General features: G+C 42.2%; 1 protein-coding gene across 4 annotated transcripts in view; it reads left to right on the top strand.

Moving 5' to 3' along the window:
* The window catches only part of ralgapa1 (Ral GTPase activating protein catalytic subunit alpha 1), a 72,534-nt gene that overhangs the window by 18,665 nt on the left and 33,635 nt on the right, over nucleotides 1-20,234 (top strand). For 3 of the 4 annotated variants that reach the window (XM_083998431.1, XM_083998428.1, XM_083998430.1), the window contains exons 19-41: nucleotides 2,092-2,216; nucleotides 2,314-2,548; nucleotides 3,167-3,352; nucleotides 3,799-3,969; nucleotides 4,067-4,260; nucleotides 4,352-4,450; nucleotides 4,549-4,704; nucleotides 4,889-5,017; nucleotides 5,135-5,260; nucleotides 6,256-6,314; nucleotides 6,596-6,704; nucleotides 8,283-8,393; nucleotides 8,609-8,677; nucleotides 8,773-8,910; nucleotides 9,080-9,263; nucleotides 10,606-10,724; nucleotides 10,829-10,948; nucleotides 12,130-12,781; nucleotides 13,902-14,017; nucleotides 14,760-14,884; nucleotides 18,164-18,235; nucleotides 18,595-18,718; nucleotides 19,002-19,157. In XM_083998431.1, coding sequence (XP_083854557.1) covers nucleotides 2,092-2,216; nucleotides 2,314-2,548; nucleotides 3,167-3,352; nucleotides 3,799-3,969; nucleotides 4,067-4,260; nucleotides 4,352-4,450; nucleotides 4,549-4,704; nucleotides 4,889-5,017; nucleotides 5,135-5,260; nucleotides 6,256-6,314; nucleotides 6,596-6,704; nucleotides 8,283-8,393; nucleotides 8,609-8,677; nucleotides 8,773-8,910; nucleotides 9,080-9,263; nucleotides 10,606-10,724; nucleotides 10,829-10,948; nucleotides 12,130-12,781; nucleotides 13,902-14,017; nucleotides 14,760-14,884; nucleotides 18,164-18,235; nucleotides 18,595-18,718; nucleotides 19,002-19,157 — 3,575 coding nt within the window. The remainder of the gene's footprint in view (nucleotides 1-2,091; nucleotides 2,217-2,313; nucleotides 2,549-3,166; nucleotides 3,353-3,798; nucleotides 3,970-4,066; nucleotides 4,261-4,351; nucleotides 4,451-4,548; nucleotides 4,705-4,888; nucleotides 5,018-5,134; nucleotides 5,261-6,255; nucleotides 6,315-6,595; nucleotides 6,705-8,282; nucleotides 8,394-8,608; nucleotides 8,678-8,772; nucleotides 8,911-9,079; nucleotides 9,264-10,605; nucleotides 10,725-10,828; nucleotides 10,949-12,129; nucleotides 12,782-13,901; nucleotides 14,018-14,759; nucleotides 14,885-18,163; nucleotides 18,236-18,594; nucleotides 18,719-19,001; nucleotides 19,158-20,234) is intronic. The other variant, XM_083998429.1, reaches the window with a different exon arrangement.

The following is a 20,234-nucleotide window of genomic DNA, read 5'->3' as shown; positions in this document are numbered from 1 at the left end:
CCGCCAGATGTCTGGTGTACTGTGCCTTGCTGTATTTACATCGTCATAATGTTTGCTTGTTTTGCTGACCGACAATCAAATACGAGGGCCTCCACCCCACACTGAGCTGATGTTGCTGACTGGCTGCAAAAAGTGCTGTTTCACAAGATTTCAGCTTTTTTGTAGTTATATAGCTTCTCTGTGATCCAATGAGCAGCCTGTCAGTTCTCTAATCTGCTCTGATGTATGGTGCAGTCAGAGCTGTAGTGTAATCCGTTGCAGTGTTTCTGCTCATGTCTCCTGCAGAATAGCAGTGACTGGTTCCTCGGCAGCTTGCTAATAATTGGCAGGAAAGCTGACAGTACTGCATTGGAGACTTTTGAGGAGTCATTACCAATCACAGAGGAGCATTAGTCACAGAAATATCCCACCCTGATGGGCTTAGTCAATACAGTACATCCTTATTTCTATTGCATTGGTCTGCAAAGAAAAATGGATCTATTATAATGTCAGGTTAACGTGCTTATAGTGCTAATTTTTAATTGAACTCAAGCCCCCATCTTTTCTAAGGGCTTAACAATGTATTGGAGAACTGTACTTGTTAGGATCTGTTCCTAGGCCTACATATATAACAGTACAGATGTCTTGTGTCTGTTGCTGTTGGTGACAGCATGGCAAATAACCATTACAGAAAAACAGTGCACCAGTAAGCCAAGCTCTCCTGATTATTTTTAACACCAGGACTTGAAGAGATGTCTGAATAACATACTAATTGTGCGTATGAACATGCAGAAATGTTCAGAGTTAATGATTCATCTAAAATTAACATGATCAAAATTAAATTTGGGCTTCATTAAAATTGTTAACTTCCTGTGCTCCTAACTCCAGCTCCCTCCCTGCGATCACTGCAGTGAGATGCAGATCTTCTAATAAGCAGCTTTAATGACAGAAAGTCGATGTTGCGCCAACCTTTTGCGGGCTGAAAGTTTCAGCTTCGCTGCACATCTAATTGCAGCCAGGAGAGACGAACTGATGCATCACACAGTCCGCGGTGGTCTGTGGTTAGATGGCCGCGCTGTGTGCAGAGGTTTCCAGTCGTAAACCTCGAAGGGAAAATGTGCAGCAAGGTGAAATTTTCACCTCCAGGGTGACAGAAGAATAAGGAGTTGAGTAACTTAAGCTTTATTGATCAAAGTCACGGCATGGAGCAGTGGAAACAATCAGACTCTCTCAACTCTATCATCCACAGGCTGAGGAATTAAAGATTAATAATTACTGAATACTGCGAGCAGCAGATTTACACTTGGGGTTGATGGATGCTCTCTCTGCTATCAGAGTTTTCTCACACTGACCGCTATCATCGCCTCCGAGCTAACAGCTACATAACTCATAGTAACATACCTGCTAACAAGGTGATATTCTCTCTCGCTCTATGTGCATGGTGTGAATTAATTCCTGCATTGCTTTTCTGGTGGGGTTTGATGTGCCTGCTGTGTCGTGGCTTTTTTTTTTAACATCAGTCTTTCGATAACCTCAAAGCCCACAGTGCATACACATCAGGACCGCTCTTACAATCCAGAGAAACTCCATCAATGAAATTAGTTTAACGTTTGCTGTGTGGATATTGTGACATTTTAATTTAACATCTGATCAGGCATCAGCGGTGATGATTTAAAATGAAATAAGCCTAATATGATGTAATCCCGCTAGTGATGCTACAGGGATGTGTTGAGGGTGACGGTATGAGTTTCTGATCAAAAATAAAATGTCACCATATCCCAAATTTATACCAGTACAAACAACACACTTTGATTAACTTTATGAACAAGTCAGATCTGATTACATGAATGTTACAACTTCTTTATTACCTCCAGTTTTCTGTCTTTTGAGCTGTGTGGACATGAACCTTTTCCTCTCTCTATCATTGTGTCTTATCACATTTCTTTCCCGATATATTTGTTCATACCTCACTCGTCTGCGTCTTATCATTTGTCCATCATTCCTGTGAATGTGTGTATTTGTGTGAGTGAACCCCCTATCTTTGGCTGTTGCAATCTGTCTGTCCTTTATGTCTTAATGTGTGTTTGTATTTGTGTGTGTGTGTGTGTGTAGCCAACAAAGAGGAGGTGGTCCAGAAAGCCCGTCCGGTCTCCAGTGACGTAGGAAGCACCAACCCGAACTTCTCTGACCTCATGGATGAATTCATCCAGGAGAGACTGAGGGCCAAAGGAACAGTAGTCAGTGCAACACACACGCGTACACACATAAAAAGAAACATCGAGTTTCATCCAAAACAGAGAAGCTTGAACCCTTTGCTTTCTCCATGACTCGCAGGGTCGTCGTGGCAGCAGCCCAGGGAGTCTGGAGGTTCCCAGGGACCTACCCGAACTCCTGGAGGCGGGTCAGAGTCCTGGGTCGCGACCCTCAGATGACCACAGGCCCATTGACGATCCGGGCGTTCCCTCCGAGTGGACGTCACCTGCAAGCGCCAGCGGATCCGATGTCATCAGCTCGGACAGCCAATCAGAGTCCTTCAATGCCTTTCAGTACTCCAGCTGCAAGTTTGACAGTAAGAAACAGAGATTCATGCTACACTTGTATGTAATGTAAAGATTAACCACAATTTAGATTATTTACTTGCTAAGGCAAAGCTGACAAACCTCATCAGTGGAAATTATTACAAAATCATGTCTAAGGAAATGATAGTTAAATTAAATGCCATCAAAATTATAGGATCCAAATGAGGATAGATAGATAGATAGATAGATAGATAGATAGATAGATAGATAGATGGATGGATGGATGGATGGATAGATGGATGGATGGATAGATAGATAGATAGATAGATAGATAGATAGATAGATAGATAGATAGATAGATAGATAGATAGATAGATAGATAGATAGATAGATAGATAGATAGATTTTTTATTGTCATTGTGCAGTCACCTGGACAACAAAATTAAAAAGCTGAAGGTGAACATATGCTCCACATAATAAAAATACAAACAAGTAAATATCTGCTCCTTTGCCACGGTGTTTTTGGAAAATTGCTGTAGGTTAGAAAACCTTGTGTATCTCCAATGTGGAAGCTACTCGGTAATTTCCACTCATCATATTGCTCACTGTCTACGCAGCAGTCTACTGGCTTAGTTGTTAGGATGACTGACCCGGTTCGTTTCCTGTAGATTTTACTTTCACTTCAGAACCTTGTGGAAGAGGAGCTGGATCTGGAGGTGAAGGACGAGGCAGCTCGCTGGACCAGGACAGCCTGGGCGGGGGCGCGGCCTGTGAAGAACACGAAGTGGCCAGTTTAACAACACTTCACATCGACTCAGAGACCAGCAGCCTCAGTCATACCGTCACTGTAACCGGTTTGTACCTGTCTATCTGTTACATTAAGATTTCTCTGACTGTATTTCTGTAGATCTCACCACCACCTTCAATACTGCATGTCATATCGTGTAGGGAGAATTATTGTACCCTTTGTCCTTTATTATGAATATAGAACATAAAATATGTGCAATTGTGAATTATAATGAACACGTTTGTGCACATTTACAGTACATTTCTTCATGAACATAGATCTTTCTCCACCTGAGATGCGATGACAAAACTACTCAGATGTAAAAGAAAAAAAAGAAAAAAGTTAATTACAGAAAGCAGATGTACAAGATGTTGATAACACCTGAACCACAAGTAGCAGAAACAAACGAGAGACATCTGGTTATTTCGTTCATTCATAATCAGGAGTCATTCATGTTTTTTTTCTTGTTTCCTTGTCGTGTGTGTGTGTGTGTGTGTGTGTCGTCTTGTGTAGGTTCGGAGAGCGCCTCTCCGATGCATTCTCTCGGCGGCTCGCGGTCCCAGACGCCCTCCCCCGCTACGCTGACGGCAGAGCACAGCGATCACTCCCACTCCCACTCACACACGCATCTGCAGCTGGACCAGAAGCTTCACAACTCTGTCCTTCAGACCCCTGACGATTTGGGTAATGCTCATGCACAGACATGTACTTCCGTCTGCATTTGTTTTCCACTAAGGTTACTGAGAGGAGACAGAGTCACTAACTGAGTCATTGATTGTAGAAACCAGCGAGTTCCCCAGTGAGGACTGCAGCGTGATGGCGGGCGGTTCTCTAACTGGTTGGCACGCAGATGTCGCCACAGTGATGTGGCGCAGGATGCTGGGAATCCTGGGGGATGTCAATAGCATCAAAGACCCAGAGATCCATGCTCAGGTCTTCGACTACCTGTGTGAGCTGTGGCAAAACTTGGCCAAAGTAAGAACCGACACATACAGATGGTACACTGCTCTGACTGAACACTCACCGTAAAGTCTGTGAAGGTAAACACGTGCATTTCTCTTTTCAGATCAGAGATAATTTGGGCATTTCTCTGGACAATCAGTCGTCTCCACCTCCCCCTGTTCTGATCCCTCCCCTGAGGATCCTCACCCCCTGGCTCTTTAAGGTGGGTGCGACCAAACCAGACGTTTCATCCTGATTAATTTGTCACCTGTTTGTATTTCTTGTATGTTTGTGCTCACGCTTGCATATGTTTTTTTGAAGGCCACCATGCTGACAGAGCGATACAAGCAGGGCAAACTTCACGCCTACAAGCTGATATGCAGGATCATGAAGAGACGACAAGATGTTTCCCCAAACACAGACTTTCTCACTCACTTTTACAACATCATGCACCAAGGGCTGCTGCACCAGGACCAGGTAGAGGCTATTTCTATTAACCTGGGGCTGGTTTACATTTACATTTAATGACAGGGCATGGGCGAAACATAGTCACATGTCACATCCTAACAGTAAAAAGGATTTTAAACTGCAGGGATTGGAGACATACGTTAGCTATGACTGCTATTCTAGACAGATGTGTTGAAGATATTTTTATTTTCAGGATATTGTGAACACCATTATCAAGCACTGCAGTCCCAGGTTCTTCAGTATTGGTCTGCCTGGAGCCACCATGCTCATCCTGGACTTCATCATTGCTGCTTCAAGAGTCACGAGCTGCTCATCACTCAATGTAAGACACTTAGAAACACACTTGTTTCACTTAAAGGTATTTGAATGAGGCCAAGCAAAGTCTAGCTTTCATTTAATTTTAATTTTTGGCTTCATCCCTTCTTCTTTTCTTTTCCAGGCTCCAAGAGTAGAGGCTCAGATCCTCCTTGGATCTCTGGTGTGTTTTCCCAACTTGTATGGGGAGCTTCCAGCCCTTCATCCCACAACAGCCGATGTGGTGCTTACCAAGTTCCCCGATGTCAAGGTCAGTGGAAGTAATCGGAGTTAAGGATTGAAATGTAGTTAGTAAGCCATTATCCTTTGTCAGTAAACCACAGCGGAACAGGTTAAAGCCAGGAATAATACAAATGTTTTCAGCAAAGTAGCAGCTACCCCTTTGTTTATACAGCTGATCCTCTCTCAGAACAGTCAGTGATAGACTTCAATGTCCAAATTAGTGTTGAGAAGAGTTTGACTGAATCATTAAACTGAAATTCTGCTCCTGCTAAATCAAAATGTGTCAGTTTTACTACTAAAGCAGAGGATCAACCTACATTGCATACAATCCAGGTCAGTCCAAACCTTTAACACGTCCACTGCCCACAGGGGGCCTCAAAATCAAACTGATAGGTTAATGCCTCATCAGCCATTCTTGTAACAGTCCAGAGCTATGGGAGTGATGTTGTTATTGTTGTTGTTGCTGCGTAAACAGTTAATGCCATTCATGGCAGCACCTTGAGCCCACTCACTGGTTTCTTACAAGACAGAAACTTGTTTTGAATCACTAAGCGGTCATTACCACTGACTGGAGGGACGGGACCAGTGAGTGTGAACGCCACTCGGAGTGCGTGTAGATTTGTCTGTACTGTGACTGTGTGTCCATACTTTGTGTAGCATGTGTTTATAATATGTATTAACACCTCATAATGTAATTCCATCAATTACCTTTCTTATTATCCAAAAAACAGTGTTAAAACATCAGTACATCTCTTCATTGTCCCTGCAGGAAAGGTTAACTTTGTTTTGTGAAGCTGAACAAGAGGTTTCTTGCAGATATAAATAAACACACACACACACACACACACACACACACACACACACACACACACACACACACACACACACACACACACACACACACACACACACACACACACACACACACACACACACACACACACACACACACACACAACCAGGTTTGTTTTGTGTGAGGGGAAGTAACTGTGTTAATGTTCATGTGTGTTTTCTGTTTTGCAGGAGCACATTGTAAAAACCATCCTGACGTCTGCAGGGGGAGAACCTTCTGCTCCTGCCAGGTAAATGATGTGTGCATGTTTGTGTGTATGCATGGACATGCTCCCATGTGTAAATCTCTGTACTCTTAATTAGGTTTAGAAAGTGTTAATCAGTTTTCTCAATAGTCAGTTTTCTAGTATTTGCTGCATTTCTTAATTACCTGTTCATAATATAGTGTGTTGTTAATGTAACAGCACATCTGTTTTAACCCCTTTATACATACACATCTACACCCACAACACTTGTAATATAGTGATATGTCCACTGGTTAATCATAGCATGTCTATTTTGTTTTTCTCAGGTGTGTAGCTTTGTGCAGTCTGGGGATCTGGCTGTGTGAAGAGCTGGCTCATGGGACTCAACATCCACAGATTAAAGAGGCTCTCAACGTCATCTGTGTTACCCTGAAGGTCGGACACCGCTCCACACTACTTTACATAAACATTGCTCATTTTATCCTCGTGCTCTAAAAGTTAAACTTCCAACCCAAACTAAAAGTTGGTCATTGAAATAGAAATCGAGAAGCATGGCCTGTCAGGGCAGTCACATAAGATCTTCTCAAACAGCTTTTGTCTGTTCAAAAAAAAACTGACCATGGCACTCTGTCTGTGACTGTGATCCAGTGAAATAAGACCAAAGCAATGACTCTGAATCAAACGGGCTGTTTCTACATTGATCTGCACAACACAGTGGTTTCTAAACATCTGTTCTTTCTCTGCTGGGATGTAACAGTAATTTGGCTCTATGAAGTTTAAACACAAAATTTGGCAGTCCATGTTTTACCATACTAGTATGTAAATCTTTACATAATTACCATCCATATATTATTGTATTTAATATTTGAATACATAACACTATATATCTGCATTTAATATTTAAACATAGTTTCAAAATCCTACTGAATACTGTGCCCCCCCTGCAAGTGATGAGCTAAAACCACATCTCCACAGTTCAGTCAAGAGCTGATGATTTTGTGGTGTCTTAAGTTGTAGAGCACAGAGACAAGGATTAAAACTGTTGTAATAAGTGAGGACACAACTGGTTAAAATGTAAATGATGGTGGGTTTAAACATGCCAAAATACTGACTGAATACTGGACGGTTAGCTGGTGGATGTGTTGAACATGGTGGGTCGTAAGCAGCCAAAGTATGATGGAAAGCATTGTTGGAGATGATTGTTAGTGTTGGTGACATTGCCTCAGTTGGTATTGTGTGTTTGAGGCCACCAGACTGGGAGGCCTGTGGATCAGAACGATACTGTCCAACATTTATTGTCTCATCTATGGCCAAGTGGCTCTAGATGGACACAAACACGCACACACATACCTTTTCCACCTTGGAATCCCTAGCTTGTGTATCGGCAGCCAATGGCCTACTAAGACACTACAGTAATAAACACACACACACACACACACACGCGCACACACATGCACGCACTTGAATTCACTTACTCCTGGGAGCAAACCCTGGACTGTCAATATGTTTGGTCCTCCTTCAGATAGGAGACTAATCCAGGGGGAATGCTGCAAGCTGTGACACACACAAACACACTCACACTCACACACTCACTCTCTCGCGCCCTGTCTGTCTCCCTCTCTCTCATATATACACCGGTCTTGTCCACTTTTAAATCTCTTGCCTTCATACCAGCAGCCAGTGGCTGCAGTAATGGGCACTGGGACATGCACACACAATAACACACGTACACACACACACACAAAGCTCGGGGAGTTGTCATATTTCCATGCAGAGCCACTTTCTGTTTCTACTTGTCCTTCATCCTTTTGATCTAGAGGCATGATTTGTTTTGGAGTTTATCCCCATTAAAATATATAAATAATATATAAAGGACAATTACTAGAAAAGAAAATATTAGGACAGCTACAATGGATAATTAAACCTCCTCTTTTACTATCCAAATTATATATGGTGGCAAGTATATGAAAATCATGTTTCATTAACATGAGGGATGTTTGTTTCATGTTGCAGTACCCCAATAAGAACGTGGCTCTGGTGGCGTCCGACGTCCTTCATCTCCTGATCAACTACGTGGATCATCTCCAGAAGTTCCCGCCCGACACTCCAAAGAAGATTGTGGAGGTGACACATGTTAATATTAATATATTTCTTATTTCTAAACACTGTTCTAATTTATTTTTTATCAAGTCAGCTTGTCCACACATGCTTAATGATGAAATCATAAGGTTTTAGCAAATCAGAAATTCATTTACATATGTCATTTTTTAGTATTTGTTTTTTGGAGCTCCAGAACTATTCACAGATTTAACACGGAGAACTGGTGTTATTTTTCACAGATTCTGATCGCCACCATCACGTTCTTGCTGCCTGCTACTGAATCTTCTCCTCATGAACTTGATAAGAGGGTAAGACACAAAAACAACTCCCTATATCACTCACTTAAGTTTAGAAAACAACCTTGTGTCAAAGTGTTTTAACTCACTGTCTGTGTGTGTCACAGTTGGTAGTTTCCCTCTTGCTGTGTCTGTTGGACTGGGTGATGGCTCTGCCTCCAAAGACTCTGCTTCAGCCGGTCCAAACCCGAAGTCCTCCAGAGAAGGACCAGCCCACCAAGACTCTGCTCAGTTGTATTTATAAGGTACAGAAATGTGTCTGTGTTAATGTGATGTGGCCTTTAACACTTGGGCCTGTATTTCACAAGAACATGACACATATTGAGAATAGGTTTTGTCTCTGGGTGAGGCAAATATGGGATCCAGTCTAGTACAGCATCCATTGAGGAGTGTCCCTTCTCTGTTAAACTCTAGGTGTTGCATGGTTGTGTGTATGGAGCACAGTCCTTCAACAGTCCCAAGTATTACCCGCTGCAGCTGTCGGACCTCCTCAGTCCAGATTACGACCCGTTCCTGCCCCTGGAGAGTCTCAGAGAACCAGAGCCACTGCACAGCCCAGACTCCGAACGCTCCAGCAAACTACAGCCTGTCACCGAAGGTAATTCATCAATGCACACACTACGGTTATATATAGCTAAATATAGATATAGAGGGTGATAAATTAAAGGAAAGGCTGGTTTCCAGATCCCAACCTCATTTGAACACCTCTCCTCCATCATGAAACTCCACAAGAACCAAATGAAGAATGACTTTTTGGAGAGTGGTGCTCGTCTCCCTGCAGTGGAGCTCAGAGACGAGAATCAATGCCAGGGAGCGTCGGAGCTGTTTTGGCAGCGCGTGTCGGTCGGCCCTCACACTTTACCTCCGACTCGAGTCTCTCTGCATGTAAACGAAGTGCTGCACTTGCTCGCTCACGCAAAGACAAAATGACCCAGAGTCGTCCACTGAACCAGCGCTAATCTCTAAAAATGGAAGAAGCCGTCTGTGTGCGAGTGTGTGAGCGCACTCGTCTGCATCCGTGTGAGAGTGTGTATTGTCCCCTGCTGTGGTCGACCAGGACACAGTGACGAGTCTAATGACTGGAGCACCCTCATACACCATGCTTCTCCTCTCCTCTTCTCTTCTCTTCTCTTCTCTTCTCTTCTCTTCTCTTCTCTTCTCTTCTCTTCTCTTCTCTTCTCTTCTCTTCTCTTCTCTTCTCTTCTCTTCTCTTCTCTTCTCTTCTTTTCCTCTTTCTCAATTTCTTCTCTTCTCTTCTTTTCCTCTTTCTCCATTTCTTCTCTTCTCTTCTCCTTTTCTGTTTCTTTCTTTGTCTCTTGTCCTTTCGCTTTCTCCTCTCTTTTCTTACTCTCCTTACCCTTTTTCTTCTTTTTCTTTCTCTGTCTCTTCTGTTCTCCTTTCTCTTTCTCTTCTCTTCCTCTGTTCTCCTCTGTTTCCTCTATTGCTATTCTTTAGACATTATTTTTTGCCAATATTCTGCCACCAGTACTTTATGTTCGTTTATCTTTCTCCCTTTTTTTCCTTTCTCTCTTTTTTTCCTTTTTAATCCTCCCCCTGAGCTCTCCTGTTGTTAAGGGAGTTGTTGAAAATGTCTGGTCAATGCATATCTGTACTCTACACACAGTCCTGTCAATAAGGAGCTGTGTGTGTGTGTGCGTTGTTGATTAGCCAGGATCTGCTGGCAGCACAGCGTGTGATGGCATTGGCTTCCTCTCAGCTGGAGTCAAACTATGTAGAAGCTGAATGTGTGTTTGTATCCTCCTGGTGTTTTTGCTGTAACTTGGAGCCCGACTATCAAGTCATACTTCTAACTGCTCCTCTCAATCCACTAAACAATATAGACTGGACATAAAGTAAACTTACAAAAGATGGTTCTGACTCTTGATCTTAGCTGGATCCTTGCAGTACTTCATGTTTCTCCTCTGTGGTTCTCTCTGCAGTTCGCAGCCGTATTCAGCAGGGATTGGTCTCCATCGCAGCCAGAACAGTCATCACCCACCTGGTCAACCACCTCGGACATTATCCAATGTCTGGAGGGCCGGCTACTCTGTCCAGTCAGGTACCGTTACATTAGCGTCATGTACTGTTTAAGGTGATGATTACTTATCAATTTATATCTTGGCGTTTTGCTTGAGAAACACTCTGGTGGTCGATGTTTTCTAGGTGTGTGAAAACCAAGACAACCCATTCTGTGAGAGTGCTGATCTTGGACCAGAACTTTTCCACTCGCCAAACCTGCAGTTTCTGGTTCTGAACGGCTCCACGCTGCTCTCGGTGCTCCAGGTGAGCTCCACTCAAAGACTTTGAAGCCTCACAGGATTTAAACAACAGCTAACGTCATGCTACGTAACTTTAAGACCAGATTGAACTCCTGTTTGTTAGCCTGACTGATGCAAACTGAGGTCAAACCTACAGGGCAGTTTTCTAACTACGGTACTTCAGCCAATGTAACAAAACTGACTGTGGGCTGACAACAGTCACTGTGATCTGAGTTTGACTGAAGCTCCTGACTTATATCTGAATTATTTTACACGTTGGACTGTTGCCACATGATTGGCTGACTTGATACTTGAATTAATAATCAGGCAGAATGAAGTGTTGCTGGTTCTACATTTAGCCATTTTCCAGTGATCTTCCCTTCCTGTGTTCAAAACACATCACATGACCCAGACATGAAGAGTGAACTGAGTTATTTGATTCGTATGCTCATTGTTCTGTGAATCCCTCTCCAATATCAACTCAGTTTAGTGTGATCCTGAAATATGTGGAAATGAGCCACATTGTGTCCGACATGCCAAACTTCTGTTCTTACATTTTTCGTGGTGTGGAGTCTTAAAATATCTAATAAGGTTTAGTGCTGTTCTCTCCAATCAAGAGACTAAGTTGAGGACAATTTAAAGCTCCACAATTTCCACAGAAATCACAATACCCGTTTGAAAAGGCAATAAACTAAAATCTCATTTCAGAATTAAAAAAGGAAAAATAAAAATGTACAATTCTGATAATAATCTTGTCCTTGGAAGAATTTAAATATCATTGAAAGAAAGAAAGAAAGAAAGAAAGAAAGAAAGAAAGAAAGAAAGAAAGAAAGAAAGAAAGAAAGAAATTGGTGCACATAATGTTAACACTAGTTTCTTATCATCTAAATAGTGTTACAGGTGCTGTCAGAATAACCTTTATTTTCCTACGTATTAGCAACATGGTTGACAAACAAAAACATAACAGTTTGTGATGATTTGCAGTAGATTAGATTTATTTAATGCTCAGCACACTGGAAGTTTTTCTGAAAATATCCTGATGAAGTTGGAAAGAAGAAGCAAATACGAGAAAGAAAAGTTTAAAGGTTTGAGCTTCAGATCTGTTGAGATGTGTGTAAAATGCTTCAACTCAGTGGGAGGCTGATCTCTTGAATAGTTGGAGGATTTAGTGTTTAACCACAGTCTCTGTCCCCCCGCATCATCCAGATCCGATCGGAGTCTGGTGTACCGGGGGGTGGAATGACGGCTGGTCTGTCCTCTGCTCCCGCTTGTGTTCGTGTCATCATCCGAGACGTAGCCGGAAAACACTCCTGGGACTCTGCCGTCCTCTACGGGCCTCCACCATGTTCCCCAACCAGCCCAGCACACACACTCTTAAAGCACATACAATCTCCTCACAGCACAAGTCTTCATTTACGCACCTCACCGGGAGGTCCACAGAAAAAGATGGAGGTGAGGAGAGAGGACAGCGAAGAGGAGAGACAAGAGGAGAGGGAGGGAGAGGAGGGAGGAGGAGGTATGGAAGGCGAGAGGCAAGAGTCTCAGGGGGAGGAGGAGGAGGAGGAGGAAGGAGAGGAGAGGAAAGTCAGTGAGGAGGAGAAGGAAGATCAAAAAGGAGGTGAAGAAGGAGAAGATGCACAGGAGGAGGATCAGGAGGATGAGGAGAAGGAGCACAGAATGGACGAGGAGCCAAATCGGGGGGAGTTGGGTTTGGAGCAGATTCTGGCTCCCCCATCAGCTAAACGTGTGTGTCGGGAGGCGGTGCCAGCCTGGGATGCACTGAGGGAAGGCGACGATGCACTGGATGAAATGCTGCAGTATCTGGGATACTCAAGTCCTGAGTGTCTGCAGAGAGCAGGTACAAACACACACAGTTTCTGAACTGGTTCCCATTCTCTTTATAACACAACAGTAACATATCAGAACCAACACAACACAACTCCTCTTTAGAAATTTAAAAAGAGCTACGTACCAAATCTCTGAAGTTTGTGAGAATGATTCAGATTAGGGTTGCACGGTATACCGGTACTAGATTGGTACCGGGGTACTAACGCATTTAAAACGGTACCATACTGCGCTTAGATGGGACCGGTACTTTCATTCTGCGCCGCCAGCAGCGGTGACGTCGCCGCGTGAAGTCGCCGTATTGTAATTTGAGCCGCGAGGAGCGAGAGAGCGAGTCACAAACGAAGCAAGGTGCTTTTTATCATTACCGTTACAGCGCCACCTGTCCATGTGCCTGTGTTTGTGTGCGCCGCGCGCGAGAGAGAGACGGCCGCCACAGCCTCGTTAATAAGTTTTGTTTTTACCGCGGATCACCACTGGCTGCATGCTCTCTCTGTCTCTGTCTCTCTCTCTCTGTCTGTCTCTCTCTCTCTCTCTCTCTCTGTCTCTCTGTCTCTCTCTCTCTCTGTCTCTCTCTCTCTGTCTCTCTCTCTCTCTGTGAGTGAGTGAGCACGGCGAAGCAGCGCTACGCAGAGATGAATTAACGGAACGATATTGCGTTGATGGGGGTGGGGGGAACAGAATCAATTTGGTCTACATATGGGAAACAATAGGTGTATGTTTGAGTAACATGAACATTTGTGTTTCATTCTATAAACTACTGATAACAATTTCTCCCAAAAATTACAACTGGTCAAAATAACAAAAAAAGATGCAGTGTTTTCAGACCTCAAATAATGCAAAGAAAACAAGTTGATGTTCATTTTTAAACAGACATTTTTTAATTTAGGAAGAGTTCAGATTAATATAGATGGAATGTCAATCCTGCAGCAGCAGTAACTGTTTATTGATTTCCTGTTTTATGGTCCAAAATTTTTCTATTAAAATAAAGCCAATAATGACATTTTTTGTGTTCTCTTTTTATGTGGAAAAGTACCGAAAAGTATCGAAAAACATGTTGGTACCAAAATGTTGGTATCGTGACAACACTAATTCAGATATATTAGAAACATTTTCTCCCCTGGTCTCCACAGGCATGCCTCTCAACATCCCAGCCCCGCCTCCAGCTTGTGTTTCAGAGAAGCAGGAGAACGACGTGATCAATGCCATCCTGAAGCAGAGCGCCGCTGAGAGAGAGTTTGTCCTTCATGTGTGTAGTGTCCATATTTATTTGAGTAAAATGATTCCATTAGATTTTTTATTTTTTTTAATTCTTAGTTCTTGCAGTGTCCCTATGAAGTGGATGTCTAACTAAATAACAGATGTATTATTGAGCCAATACAATACAGCAGCAATTAAAGCTTTCAGGAATTTTTTTTTTTTTAAAGATTCTATGTTGCAACAAAAATAGTGAAGATATGTTCAATACTCTCATCCTTATTTAGATGTTTCCCAGAAGACAAAAGTGAAGGAGAAGTAGAGGTGGAATAATAACATCCAGGATGAACTCATTGTGCTGCCTCAGTTTCAGGGTCTTGGTGTTGGTTTACGTACTGGACCACTAGTGTCCTTAAAGCACAGATGTTGCTGATAACCTTTTATGTTGTTAGTGTTTGTAGAAACACCTGTGGTTTCTTTACAATGACCAAGAATCTGCTGTGAAAACAACAAAGTGCACTCTGTGAAGTACCCTTCAACTGAGCACTGCTCTGATGGCAAAACATAATATAGACATACAGACACATCTAACAAGGTCACAATATCTGTAAAATGATCGATGAAAAATACTTTCTACTTTCCGTTTTCTTATTTTATCAAATCAAAATTTTAATATGATGTTTTCAAGTATGGAAATTAGTTAATTTATTGGAATTTATGTGAAAGAAACACCCAAAGACTTTCTTTCAGCCTTTGTTTTTAACATTAAAGTAAAAATGTTGACTGTTTTCCAGAGAGGTGAGGATCTGAACATGAGGGCAGTGCAGCAGGCTGAACCAGACACCCAGACACCACAGTCTGCCTTTTACTACTGCAGACTCCTCATCAATATACTGGGACTCAACTCGTGGGAGAAGAGGTAAGACACACACATGAGAGACTTAAAGCAGATATCAGTGGAATGTTTTTGTTAATATAAGTCCTAAATAGTCCTATTTTCCGTCAGCAATCACTTACATGAAGTATTTCAGCCTAAACACGAGTCTCTCCGTCACTCTGCTCTGCTGTAACCCGAGGAGAAAATTTTCCTTGTGGGATACAAGTGTTATCCAATGAGGAGAGAGAACGGCATGAAGGGCTGTGTGTGCAGCCAAGGGATGCGCGTGAATGTGGTGACGTAGCACGAGGACCAATTGATGCCTGACAAGGGCGGGGGCTGCTAACTCATGGTGCGTTCAAAGAAACTCGTACTTTGTGTTTTTCCTTCCTGTGAAGTCATACCAGTTCGATCTGGTACGAGTTCACGGGTCGGAAGTTACGAGTGGCCGTTATAGGGAACTTTCACAGACAACAGGATGGTAAAAACACGAGCTACGGGTTACCTGGAACGCTACCAAGTCGTAGTTGTGACTTGAAGCTGTAACTTACGGTTTCAAAAGCCTGCCTTGAACGCAGCATTAGCCGAAACGGCCGTGAAGCTGATATCTGCTTTAACTGGACTTTTTAAAATGATCAAAAAACAATGCATGTTTATGTGTGGATAACAGTCGATTTGATTGTTTCTTCTGTTTGCATATTTCTGCCTCCTTTTTTTAATATACTTTTTCTGTATTCACCACATCTGCTTTGGTGACTGTTATTCCTCTATATCAGAAGCTGTCCCCAATGGAAAGCAACACTGCGACAATGTTAACCTTGGTCTTGTAAGCAACATAGTGCTGTTCAGAGGACTATTATATATATTGTATTATAACCTTTAGTCTTGTACCTCTTGTGCCAATGATGGCCAGAGTAACAATCTCAACCCCCACTTTGGCAGTAAAACACATTAAATGACAGAGAAAACTGTCAAACAAAACAAAAAATCCATACTTTAATACTTATGAAAGAAAATTAATAAAAATGAAAATAATGTTTTTGCATAGCATATTTTATGCCTGAGGATAAATAGATTCTGAGTTTTTTTTTTTTTTTTTTTTTTTACATTTAAACAGTGTTTAGGAAGTCCTGTGTTGATTTTTGTCTGCCCTAGAACAATCTCAAGGCTTGTTCAATGCAAGAGAAGCAAAAATTTCAAACTCAACAAAGTATTTTGAGCTAATTAGACACCACGTCTTTCCATTCACATGGCACAGCATTTCATCTTCTCAATGACTCTGGGTTAAAATACACAATGTCAAGGTGTCACTAATGGACACTCATCGCTCTTTATACTTTGTCCAGGGAATCACACCGTCTGCATTCAGCCTGCACAATAGACTTCTTAACACGCTGTGTGTGCGTGTGCGTGCGAGTGTGTGTAAGTGTGTGATGAGTATAGTACTCTATTGATCAAACTGAACCCATTTGGAGTTAGAATAAAAGGCAGTAGTTGAAGAAGAGAATGATGGAGGGAGATGTGGCAAATCAGAAAACGGGCCAAATAGGGCACATGTAGATGTAGAACAAGAATAAAAAGCAAAGAGAAAAAAAATGAAGCCAGAATAAGTGAGTGAATCTTGAGGAAAGAAAATGAAAAAATTAGAAAAAAGAAGATAGATTGATGAGAAAAAGAAAGATGAGAAGATATTGTCTAATCATCTGTTATTGTCTCCTCATGTCTCCAGGTATTCATGTGGGGCATCAGACACTGAGATACTGACCCATCACCCGTGTGTGTGAATGTGTGCGCGTGTGTGTGTGTCCCCTTTTATGCTTTCCCCTATAATACAGGATGTAAATGGAGTCTTTGAGAGCAGAGAATGAGGCCATTACCAAGTATCAGTTTAATAAAGAGCAAATTGCTGTCTCTCTCTCTCTCTCTCTCTCTCCCTCCCTCTCTTTATCTCCTGCTCTTTTTCTCTTTTCTTTCTCCCCCTGAGAGTGAAAAGAATGATATATCATTATCAGTCCACTCCAAGCTCCACTGCACGAGCACTGATTTTGTATCACCAGTGCCAAGGTTGGTGGTTGGTCCTTGGGACATTTTCAACAGTCTCTGGACTAGTTGATCTGTATGAAAGACTCTTGTTTTCATTATTATCTTTTATTATCGTCTTCTATGTGGATGCTGAAATCTCTGGACAGTATGAGATGCTGTTGTACTCGCTCATTTTATAGCACAGTAATAATAATAATATTCAGTGATTTATATTTGCAAGGCTCAGTTTATTTTCACAGAAAAAGAAATACTTGTTGAACTGCTGAAACCTTTCATTCAGCATCAGAATTGCAAATTTCCCAAACTGACCATCCAACATTCACAATTACAGTGCATTCAGAAAGTTTTCACATCCCTTAAATTTAATCCTTTACATTTTTTTAAAAAAATCTTGCTATTTTGCAGTTTAATTCTAGAATATATAAGGTACATTTCTATTTACCTGGTTACAGTTTTTCCCAGTCACAAGTCTCACTTCAGAGACTTTGTTCTCAGAACTCCAGATGCACATTTCTCATAATACAGAATCATCTTTGTTAAAGCCTCTGTAACAATCAAAACCTTGTTCACATGATTGGAAACCTGTACAGTCAGTCAGTCTCTCTGGAGAAGGCTACACAAAATATCTGTCCTATTGGAGTTTACTAAGAGCACAGTGACCGCCATCTTTGCTAAATAGAAAAGGTCTGGACTGTTTATAAAACTGAGCAATCAGGGGATCAGGGCTTTGGTAACAGTGGTGCAGGAGCTCTGGCTAAACCCCAGAGATCCTGCATGAGGAAGAGAGGAACTTCCTTAAGGATGAGCAGCACTGCAGCTCAGCATCCATCTGGACTTTATGGCAAAACAGCCCCATAAAAGACACAGAGTTTGCCAAAAAAAAAAAAGCCCTTACAGGACTCTCAGACTGAGAGAGACAAGATCGTCTGGTCTGATCAACCAAAATTGAAATGTTTGGCCTCAAATAAAAACCCAGTCTCTATTCATCACCTGCCCAACAATCCATGGTGCTGCTGTTCTCCAGTCTATGTTACTATGGGGAACTTTTTTTTTTATTATTTGCTTTGAAAAACATATTTTATCAATGAGCTTTTTTTTTTCACCAGACGTCCTCCTGTTGGCTCTACTTCATGTCCTATTAGGTGGCACTTTTTTCCAGGTTGTGGTGACAAAAGCAGGCAGCCTGTCGATTAGGAGAGACGAGGACAGTGACCAGATTTAGATTATTATTAGTTTGGATTATGGTTCTTAACCTGTGCATTTGTCTGTGTCTTTCAGGAGTAACTTTCATCTGCTGAGGAAGAACGAGAAGTTACTGAGAGAGCTGAAGAATCTGGACTCGCGGCAATGGTGAGAAAATACAATCTTGTCTTTACTGCAGTCCTCCACCCAAGTCTCCATCTTTTTTTGATATTTTAATTGATGTTTTTCTCACTTCATAGTTTGAATCCTCCCCTCCTTTTTTACACCTGCTGATTAGATTGACTGGTTTCTCTCATACTGTAGCCCCCACCCCAATCTCGATTGTGAGGCTATTACATCACTACCCTTTGTCCCTTTTTTTGAGGCCAGCCCTAAAACAAACAGAAGGAGTTAACGGGGAAGCACTCCGATAAAACGTAGAAATAAATGTTCCCACACTAACAATTTATTCCCGTTTGTTGCCATCTCGGTCACGGTTGTTTTCCTCTTTCTACACTCTCTCGTAGCCGTGAGACTCATAAAATAGCCGTGTTTTATGTGGCTGAAGGCCAAGAAGACAAACACTCGATCCTCACCAACACAACAGGCAGCCAGGCTTATGAGGACTTTGTCTCTGGACTGGGCTGGGAGGTAAGAACACATTTATCCAATCATCTTGACTGTGTCTTCCTCATCTATTCAAATTATACATCTGTTTAGATTTACAGCATTATAGCGTTGACGCTTTAACTGATTAAAGATTGTAGCAGAAAAACTATATTGCTTAATGTACAGATCCTTTGAAATACACAGTGTGCAGGTGATGTCTTGTCTTTTATTTGTTGCCATAAAGAGCCTTGTGCAAAATAAGAGGGACATTCTCTTTTTTATGTGTCCTGCATTGTGTGTGTGTGTATGTGTGTTTGTTACCTAGGTGGACCTCACCACTCACTGTGGCTTCATGGGAGGTCTCCAGAGGAATCGCAGCACAGGTCAGACCACGCCTTACTACGCCACCTCCACCACCGAGGTCATCTACCACGTCTCCACCCGCATGCCCCACGACCAGGACCACAACCTCACCAAGAAGGTAACACACACACACACACACACACACACGTACGCCTGACTCTCTCCAGTTATTCACGAGGCAACTGTCAGTTTAAGTTTAATGGAAACGTCCCTACTTTCTGTCAAACTGTGTCCATGTTTTATCTGTCACACTCTCACAGACTGCAGTAATGTGTGTGTGTCTGTGTGCTGTGACCAGTAATACTAAGGATCCATTTTTCTTCCTCTAATGTCACTACATTTACATAGTGAGGGGAAATAAATATGATCAGATTACAATCAGATGTCCTTCCCTTTTCTTCCTCTGTCTCCTCCTCCCCACTCGCCCTTTCTGCCCGATAGTGACATAATGAATGAATATAGGTTGTTGGACGGACACACACACACGTTGATGTCAGTGTTTTTACAGCACACCAGTAATGTTTCCAATCATTTTTAGGAGCAATCTGTGTATGTGCCGGTGTGTGGCCTGTATCAGTGTCAGGGAAGGCAGATTTTTTTGTGTGTATCTGTGCGTGCAAGTACGGGAAGTGAAAATGAACACTGAGGGGACGAGATGCACGTACGCCAAAAGTCTCACTGTTGTTTCTGTGTGTGTAGTGAACCACAGCGCGCGCACACGCACACACATGCATACACAGGTGTGATTCTTAATAGTCAGGACTCAGAAAATAACATTTAATGTGGTTCAAGCCTGAAAGTCAGTCAATCAGTCTGCATTGATCCATGAATGCAGTGGATGTGGTGGTTCTGACAGAATCTGCTGCCACAGCTGCTTCTACTGTAGCAACAGTTTCTCCTTCACTTCACGAAATCCCTGCAGCGTTTAAACAAGCACTGCTCCATTATGCAAAGCTGTTTGCTGTCTTTTCTTTCATGAAATCACCTGAAAATAACACCAGTCTGTGGTTTAACCGTGCAGATCTCTACGCACATATTAGTCAGTGAAAATTTGATATTACCATTGTCTTTTATGAGCCTGTGGTGAGACCTGGTCACAGCACATCTTCACTTTAACAGAAGTGTTATTTCTGCAGAACAAAGGTGTTGCTACTTGCTAGTGCCTCAATCAGTTAGTTTTGTTTTTGGTTTGACT

This window comes from Trachurus trachurus (genome assembly GCF_905171665.1).
Source record: "Trachurus trachurus genome assembly, chromosome: 22".
NCBI lineage: Eukaryota > Metazoa > Chordata > Actinopteri > Carangiformes > Carangidae > Trachurus > Trachurus trachurus.
Note: the sequence above shows the minus strand (reverse complement) of the source record. Positions and strands in the feature narration are given on the sequence as shown.